This window comes from Telopea speciosissima, chromosome 4 (genome assembly GCF_018873765.1).
Source record: "Telopea speciosissima isolate NSW1024214 ecotype Mountain lineage chromosome 4, Tspe_v1, whole genome shotgun sequence".
Classification (NCBI taxonomy): Eukaryota; Viridiplantae; Streptophyta; class Magnoliopsida; order Proteales; family Proteaceae; genus Telopea; species Telopea speciosissima.
In genome coordinates this window covers 68,266,472-68,276,339 of record NC_057919.1, presented here as the reverse complement: position 1 = coordinate 68,276,339, position 9,868 = coordinate 68,266,472, and the positions used below count along the sequence as shown (strand labels likewise).

The window sequence follows — 9,868 nt, the reverse complement described above, 5'->3', positions numbered from 1 at the left end:
CGCAATACAGGGGAAGAGATTCAAGAACAGAGAGCTTACAAAGATGATATTAGGGTGCCTTAGACGAAGGAGCAATGCAACCTCTGAAGTAAATTGCTTCTCTAACAGCACAACCAACTTCTTGTCTTCCTCAGGCTGGCTTATGAGCTTGATGGCCACGTCTCTCTGCCTATATATCCCACGATAGATATGGCTGTGGCGCCCAGAAGCAAATTTACTCCTGATGAACAGCTGAGACAAATCAGCAGTCCACTCTTCTTCACCCTCTCCTTTTATCTCTGCACCAGAGGAGACCAAGTACTTGGACCACGAAACGACTCGTTTGTACTCTCCAAGTGAGAGCCTCCTTTCAGATCTACCATGGTTTGATTCCTGCTTGAACCACTGAAAAATCTTCATCATCTCTATTTCCCAAAATCATCAAAATGGACTATAGGACTAGGGCGAGGCAGAGGTAAGTTCGCATATTATACGCATATTAAATGCGTATCCGAACGTTTACTTTAAAAAAACGTATTATGTCGTGTATATCCGTATATTTGCTAAAAAACACGTTTTTTGAGTATTGCTGTTTTATATCCGTATAAATACGTATTAAACGCGTATAATATGTTTAAAAAAAAAAAAACCTAGAGGTACAGTGAGAAAACACGCAAAACCCCTTCAGTTCGCAAAAAGGGGAAAAAAGCTCTGGTCTTCTCTTCACTCTTTCGAACCCTAGCCGTCTGCTGCAGTGCTGCTCGATCACCTGCTTCGTCTCCGTCTCCACTCAGGCCGGCGAGACTTCATATAAGGTTCAATACCCCCTAGCCCCTGCTCCCTTCCTATTCTCCGTCTCCGTTCAAGGTTAATTGCAGCGGTGGAGTGGCGGACAAGCTCTGTTCCTCTTCCATTCTTTGCCCCTTTCTCCTCCTCTCGCTCCTGTAAGTTATACTATCTGCTGTGAATGTAAATAGCATTATTGAATGTTAAGCCCTGTGTGATTTTTTTTTTGTCTCATGTGACCATGTCTTTCTGCCGCTTCTTATTTCTTTACTCCTCAACCCCCCTCTTTTTTCTCTTGGTTCCATTGTTGTGTTAGTCAATATAACATCTTTTGTATTTTTCAATTCGAAACCCAGATGTGAATTAATGAAAGAACCCAAGTTCTGATCATCATTTCAAACCCAATAAGTTCTTCAATCTTAAAACAGCTTTCCGTTTTGGAAGTATTTGAAGCTTAAGTAATGGGAATAGGTGGTGGTGGCCTGAGTGTTTTGACTAATTTTTAATCAATTATACTCAAATCAAGCACCATTGCTTTAGAGATTTGGAAATGGCAATTGCAGATTTGAAGATTTATATAGAACAAATAACCCTGCTAAGCTATGCTACAGAACAAGGATTCTAAAAGAAGCACCCACTTTAACCCAGAATAAAGGTGTACTTGCATTGGTTCGATTTGTTTTTTTTTTAAAGTACATTGAATGTTAATTTGAAGATTTAAGCTTAGCTCTCTGATTAAGGCTGTAATTAGTGGAAGTAACACAAGTTGAGAACAGAGAATGATAGAAAATTCTGGTTCCCCAATGCTTCAATTATCTTGGAGATACGACGATTGTTTCTGATTTTGGTTAAAGATTCTAAAAGAACCACACACTAAAATTATTGTGTATATGCTATTATTTTGTTTATTAAGTGGTGAATGTCTGTTACATAGTGAATATATGCCCGTATTTTTACTTATAGAGTGGTCGTATTAAACACGTATTAAACGTGTATTGTATTATTGCCGTCTAGTCTGTTTAATTGTCGTATGTATCCGTTCCCGTTCAATTGCCGTTCCCGAACTTACTAACTAAGGGCAGAGGCGGCGGTGGCGGTGTTGCCAGTGGAGTTGCAGGAAAGGGGTGGGGTATTTTAGGTTGAAGATGAAGGAATGGTAGTATTGTAAATTTAATTCTAATGTTTTAGTACAAGGGTAAAATAGTCCCTTCACACCAATAACTAACTGCAGACTAACACCATTACTGTAGAGGGGGTGATTTGAATTTTTTCAAAAACTAGGGGGTGATCTGAGTTTCTATTGAAAACCAAGGGGTGACGTGTAATTTACCCAAAAAAAAATTACAATAAAATAAACATATTCCATTGAATAAAATACAAGGAGATATTAGGGTCTAAATCACCTAACTCTACGCCATTTCATGTGTAGTTAGGTAAATAGGTGAGATGTGTGTCCTTTTGCTTCTATAAATTTCTTTTCAGGGTGTCATTAAGATAATTCTCCTAGGTGAAATAGATAAAAGGAAACTTGTCATCACTTAATTATGAGTGAAACATACACGTATGAATAGATGATCAAGATTCCTATTGGAGATATAGTTGGTTAATGAGGCTGAAACTTTGTGGACATATAGATCTTAAAGTCCCCTACATTCTATGTTCCAGAGTTACTCTGGAGATCATTAAGGGTACCAAACATGGAGTTCATTGGTCCACTTATAGATTGTTTATTGAATGATTTGAAATGGATTTGGGTTCATATTTTAGAAAGCAAGACAACTGGTAAGTGGGCATAAAACCAACCATTGACTTCATGAGTCTCCTACTAGCCATTAACAGTGGATTTTTTGACGGGCTAAAGTAGGTACCAGGTTCCTAGTTCCTAATAGCCCATTGTGGGAACACTTCACATGTAGATTATGATTATCAAGGGGTAATCAAAATAGGGGAGAGGGTTCTCCGAGCAAAGCACAAACCAATGAGGTACAATGAAATGGTATCATATATAAGAAGGTAGTAAGGTCATTTGATACGAAAAAGAGAAAGACACAAAGGGTGTTAGCGTATCCTACCTCATCAGCTCAAAGAACCTTTTTCACTTAAATTAGTGCTCAAATTTAGTGCACATGTCATCATCACCTGGTAATGTGTAGTACGTAAAATCTGAAATTTCTATTATTTGAAATATGATAATTAAAGTTTTCCTCCATCTACAGATTAGGATTTACCCACTCATCTAGGGTCGTTATTATTCTGCCTCTTATTGTACAAAGTCAATAATATCCTTCCACTATTCCTAATACCCATCCCAATACACACGAACCCATAGGTAAGGGTTGAAACTTTGTGGACATATAGATCTTAAAGTCCCCTACATTCCCTGTTCCAGAGTTATCGTGGAGATCATTAAGGGTACCAAACATGGAGTTCATTGGTCCATTTGTAGATTGTTTATTGGATGATTTGAAATGGATTTGGGTTCATATTTGAGAAAGCAAGACAACTGGTAAGTGGTCATAAAACTTACCATTGACTTCATGAGTCTCCTACTAGCCAACAATGGATTTTTTGACGGGCTAAAGTAGGTGTCAGGTTCCTAGTTCCTAATAGCCCATTGTGGCAACACTTCGTATGTAGATTATGATTATCAAGGGATAATCAAAATAGGGGAGAAGGGTTCTCCGAGCAAACGTGTATGGGAGCACAAACCAATGAGGTGCAATGAAATGGTATTATATATAAGAAGTTAGTAAGGTCATTTCATACAAAAAAGAGCAAGACACAAAGGGTGTTAACGTATCCTGCCCCATCGGCTCAAAGAAACTTTTTACCTTAAATTAGTACTAAAATTTAGGGCACATGTCATCATCACATGGTAATGAATAGTATGTAAAATTTGGAATTTTTATTATTTGAGATATGATAAAGTTTTCCTCCACCCACGAAGTAGGATTTACCTACTCATCTAGGGTTGTTATTATTCTGCCCCTTTGTACAAAGTCAATAATGTCCTTTCCACTATTCCTAATACCCATCCCAATACACACGAACCCATAGGTAAGGGATTCTCCATCCACCGTGTGTGTGGGGAAACTGTCCCCTTTGAGATATTCATTTCCTATTGAACACTATTCGAATAATAGGGACAATATGAACAACGTAAAAAAAAATAAAATAACATGCTAGGCCATATGATTGAGATGAACATTGATCAATACAAAAAATTCTGATTCTATTCAATTAGTTAGAAACTTGGAATGCTAGTTTAAGTACCCCTGTTAAACATGTAAAAAAAAATGTTTGCAGACCCTTGGTTTTTTTTTTTGTGGGGGGGGGGGGGGGGAGGGGAGCTTTTTATGGCAGTATGTATGGTGGTTTTTTTAGGACCTAGTTTATCTTCACCTATGGTGATGAGATAATATCTTCAACCATGTGATCTGACCCTTTAATTGAATTCGGGTATACAATAGGTGTGGGAAGTTAATGGTGACATTCACCCTTCAAAGAATGTCCAATAAACCAATCACTGAGTCACGTGAAAGAGAACTCTGTATATTGTTACTTTACATACGCTGTAAATAGATTGTATTTTTTTGGGGACCCAAATTTCTCCTAGGGTTCCATTTGGTTGCACTCCGTATGAGTGATTCTAATGATCTTTTACTCGTTTAGAAGCAGTTTGGGACTAGAGAGGGTACTTTAGACGTTCAACAATAGTGCGCGAGTTGTGAAATTACCATCAACAAAGATAACCATTAAACAATCACTCTCCAAAATAACCCAAGTGAAGCTAAAACCAAGGCTTGATGAACAGCTAGAGCTTTGGCCACATAGACAAACGTGATCCCAAGGAACTTTGAAAACCAATCAGTGAAATTTCCATCAGCATCTTTTACTCTCGAATTTCCACATGGGCTTATAAGGTTGTTCTGTACCACAAGCAATCTATTTTCTTTAGGAAAAAGAAGCATGTGCGGCTCTTGTGCAAATTCCAATATACCCTTATCACATAATAAGTAGTGGTGGCCCACATTGATATTCTCTCTCTTATTTTGACTATGTGAACATCAAGTGAACCTTATATGGATAATACCAATCTCCAAGCCCTCATTGATATAAGAGTTTGATATAGCTTGCAGATCCTTCTTACACTAGCAATGTGGGAAACCTACCCCATTGTTTTTATAGAAAACATCATTTCAGATGGAAAAAAAGGCTTAAAGGTCATGGTATGTACATGAAAATAAGTTTGCAGGTCGTCATGAAATTAATGACCGTTGATTTAAACCCATCGAATCTAAGCTGTTAAACTACTTTATCTCATTTTATATTATACATGCTGTGACGATGATCTCTCTCCTCTTCACTTGGTTTGCACTCCCGCCGCGCCCTCTCTTTCACTTCCACTTCACCCTCTCTCCCTGCATATATCTTGCTCCACCCCCACCTGTCTCTAGTCTCTCCCCATCCCGCCCTCTCCATCCCCTCCCTACTCCACCTCTCTGCAGCTCCCTCCAGCCCTCCCTCGCTCCCACTCTAGTGCTCGCCCCCCCCCCCCCCCCGCCCCTTGCTCCCACTACACTGGTATCAAAACATCCTCCATGTCTATGAGGTCTGCAACTAAAGGCAAACTGACAAACCTTCTTGGAGAAATTGGCATAGAAATTGCATAAGTTGCAGGCTTTAAGGAACCCAGAATTGTTGGTTGTAAGGGAGGAGAGATTTAGATGGGACCTGCCTTCAGATATTGGTGGTGGGTTGTTGAATTTGCTTAATAGCAATCCATGGGGAGATGTTGGTACCTTAATTTTGATTGACGGAAACTTTTAAGTTCAGGAAGAGGGTATTAAAAGATAAAATAAAAGTAGAAGAGGTTCCAAACGTATCTTCTCTAATTCTGCCTTTTTTAAACTTCGTTAAGATTTTTTTGTGAAACTTCTATGTTGCAGAAGACACCACTTTGAAGCTAAAGTTGTTCTTCCCATTTGTTCTCGGCTCCACTCAAAGCAATCAATGTGTAAAAAAACCTTGCTCTCCATGGGCAAACGTAAGAGGGCTAGCACTTGATTAGAATTCCTAACAAACACAACGTAGAACAATGTCATATTGGTTGAATATGACTTGGCTATCTAAAAAACCTATGCACCCCGTAGCACCACATCCTCTGCCCTACCCTCTCCTCTCTCTCTCATCTACCCGCCATCACCCTCCGACACCCAAACAGGGTGAGTTTGCAGGCTTGCGACCAACTTTCTCAACTCAACGAACAGTCCCTCTGCTATCTTTTCGATTTATGGTTTTGATTATCGTAACAGGAAGAAACCGGTTACTAGGTGGGAATTTAATGCACAGTTTAGATTATTTATACCAATTCCACGATTGTAATTGAAAAACGTGAGAATAAGTTGGAGAACATATGTTCCGCTACCACTTACACCCCTCCCCCCCCCAAAAAAAAAAAAAAAAAAAAGAAGTTGTAAGTTGTAGTCTGTAACTTATAAACTAGGGGGATGGAAAGAGAGAAAAAAAGGGAAAATTTCACATACCTCCCCTAAGGTATCACGTAATTACAAAATCATCCCTTAGATTTGGGAAATTTCACAGGCCCCCTACTTTTCTAAAAAGTTAACACATGCCCCCATTCCAGTGTAGGACTAACAACCTTAAAATTAATGGGTAAAGTAACAAAAATGCCCTTGCAAGAAAAAAAAGAAAAAACCTGCAATTCATCTTCCCAAATCGTTTAGGGTTTGAAAAAAGGGAAGATGAGTTGCAGGTATCCCTCCTAAGGAATTGATGACTCAAATTGACCAGAAGAACGGAGCCATACTCTTCCCAGTTCATGGAATCATGGTTCCTTTCCATGTTGCCACCGTCAAAAGTGTGAACAACCAACAATCAGTAATAGATCTTGGTTTATTCGTATAATTTTAATGTTCTAGGAACCCCATTCAGTTCCCATGATGCAAACTCTCTGAAATTCCAAGGGTATATCTATTTGAAGGAGGTCTTGTTCCGCTCCAAGGATTCAAGACATGATGAGATTGTTGACGTCGTATGGTAACATTAAGCATGCATTCTTCCAGCCTGCTGAGAAGGAGATGATCACCTTATTGCACTTCCACCTGCACAACCACATTATAGTAGGGACCAAGAAGACCAAGGATGTCCAGTTCTATGTTGAAGTAATGGATGTGGTCCATACGATGGGCAGTGGGAGGAGATATGCCAATGACCCTGATGAGATTGTGGAGGGGCAACGGGAAAGGGAACGGAAGAATAGGATCAACATTGACTTCCAGAACTTTGTCAACAGGTGAATAAACTATAGGAACAACCCCAGTTCAAGGGATTTGAACTCGAGTTTGACCAGCTTCTCATAGATGTTGGCTTCCATGGTGTTCCCTACAAGGATACCTGCAACTCTTCTTTTTTTTTTCAAACTCTAAACGATTGGGGAAGTTGAGTTGCAGGTTTTTTCTCTTTTTTTCTTGCAAGGGTATTTTTGTAATTTACCCATTGTTTTTAACGTTGTTAATCCTACACTAACGGAATGAGGACATGTGTTAACTTTTTAGAAAAGTAGGGGGTATACGAAATTTCCCAAAACTGACAGATGTTTTTGTAATTATGTGATACCTTCAGAGAGGTACGTGAAAATTTCCCTAAAAAAGAAAAAGTTGTAACTGGGGGTTTAGTGGGGTTTTATACTGGGGCAAGTAGGAATTTGGTGGGACGGGAGCGGGAAGGAGCACGGTAGGAGAGCTTTTGCGACCAGAGTTGATTTGGGAGGAGCGAGCAAGGGGAGAGAGCTTATACCGCCCATCATTTACTTTCGGCTCTTTCTTGGCCGCCACCATCTCATCTTTAAACCTGGCGATTCACTAATTTGCAGGGAGAGCTTCTGGCCACTGTTTCCGTGCTCATAGTTTATTCTTTCTGTTATACACCCTTGTCTCTTGCCGCCCGAAATTTCAAATTTTGTCAGCAGAGTAACAGATAGGAGGCTTAGGTATTGTAAGTAATAAATCCCAGGAAATTTTAACAGATTGCCACCTCGTTTATTTCATTTGTGTAGAACAGTTTATTTACTTTCATACGCAGACACTCATATTAGATCTTTTGTAGCCCTTTCATTGATTGTTCTCGATTGTCATGGCTTGTTTTGAATGACTGATGCTGTTTTTGGTGGTTTTAGTCAGGGTTGATATGAATTTTTTTGGGTGGAGATTTAAATTTAAAGTCTGTGAATGCAGGACTATGAGTTTCCCTAATATCAGAGACCTCTTGACATCATTTAGTCCTTCATTGGATTTTTTCGCTATCAGCTCAGGAGATGGTCGAATTAAGGTATGTTTTTTTTTTCTTGTTTACTTCGACCAAGATTAATCCAAGTCTGGAGCTGTTTGGTATTATGAAAGATCTGGAGGCTGGTAATTTCATAAATTTTGTTGATGTATTTTCATTGTTAAACCCAATAACATTATTGGAAGATTGTTATTATGGTATTTTATGAAGTTGACCCCGAAGTTAATGTATTGATGTGTTAGAGTTTAAGTAATAGGGGTACTTTGGTCAGTGGTTTATTCTATTGTCACCTTAAGTTGTAGTTTTCTCTTTTTTATCTTTTACCTTCCTAGGGAGATGTATGTAATTTTAATCTTTATGTTAGTAAAGAATATAGGGGAGGGAAATCGATTCTCTCTCCCATACGGTTGCACACTTCTTCTTCTTCTCTTCCCAGCTCTTACCTTCTTGCCTCTTCTCTTGAATCGATCCTTGCTTTATTTCTAATGTGGTATCAGAGTTTGGTTTGAGAGTCGACCAAGTTTACACCTCCTTTGTACTTCTATTTGGAACCCTGGAAAAGTAGAGGATCCTAATAGAGGCTGTAAATTAATGAAGAAAAAGAGGAAGAAGAAGGAGAGAAACCGAGAGGGAGAAGAGGAGAAGAGATGTGCAACTTGGGAGTTACACGATATGTGTAACCCTCCCTTTAAACTTCAATATATAGCCACTCAAGGGCAAAATAGGAAAACAGATAAAATAAAAGAAATAAACTGAATTATTAATCTACCCTCCTCACCCCTCTTTTGGTATTAGCTATCGACGCTAATACCAAGCTCATACAATTCACGATAACACTCCCCCTCAAGTTGGAGCATAGATGTTAATCATGCCCAACTTGTTACAAATAGAATCCACTCTTGCACTTCCCAAAGACTTTGTGAACACATCTGCAAGTTGTTCTCCTGTATGGACATGACCAGGAGAAATTAAACCTTGTTGTAACTTTTCTCGAACGAAATGACAGTCAACTTCAATGTTTTTCGTCTTTTCATGAAACACCGGATTTGAAGCAATATGGATAGCAGCTTGATTGTCACACCACAGTTTCATTGGAGAACCATCGACAAAGCCAAGTTCAGCCATTAATTGTTTCACCCACATCAACTCACAGGTAACATGTGCAATAGCCCTGTACTCTGACTCTGCACTGGAACGAGCAACGACTGTCTGTTTCTTACTCTTCTAGGGCACCAAATTTCCACCAACAAACACACAGTAACCTGTAGTAGATCTCCTATCAACCAGAGACCCTGCCCAGTCAGCATCTGAAAAACCTTCTATCCGCCCATGGCCATGATCACTGTAGAGAAGACCACGTTCAAGAGCCTTTTTAAGATAGCGTAAGATATGTATAACAACCTCCCAATGAGATGTCCGAGGAGCAGATAAGAACTGGCTCACCACACTAACATGAAAAGCTATATCAGGCCTAGTCACTGTTAGATAATTCAATTTTCCAACAAGCCTCCGATACTTCTCTGGATCAACTAAGACCTCCCCATCATCTACAACAAGCTTTAAATTAGGATCCATAGGAGTATCTAGAGGTTTAGAACCTAGTATTCCTGTTTCTGATAGAAGATCAAGAACATATTTTCGCTGTGAGAGTGAAATTCCTTTCTTTGACTGAGCAACTTCCACACCCAAAAAATATTTCAACCTTCCTAGGTCCTTGGTCTAAAATTTTTGCTGTAAGTGTGTCTTCAAACCTTCAATATTAAAAACATCATCTCCTGTGATGACTATATCATCA

At 39.2% G+C, this 9,868-nt stretch overlaps 1 protein-coding gene across 1 annotated transcript in view; it reads left to right on the top strand.

The window, feature by feature from the left end:
• The first annotated feature begins 8,021 nt into the window (after positions 1–8,021).
• The window catches only part of LOC122658802 (WD repeat-containing protein 43), a 39,435-nt gene continuing 37,588 nt past the window's right edge, over positions 8,022–9,868 (top strand). Inside the window, exon 1 of the mRNA XM_043853924.1 lies at positions 8,022–8,115. Within this exon, the coding sequence (XP_043709859.1) occupies positions 8,026–8,115 (90 nt within the window). The 5' untranslated portion in view covers positions 8,022–8,025. The remainder of the gene's footprint in view (positions 8,116–9,868) is intronic.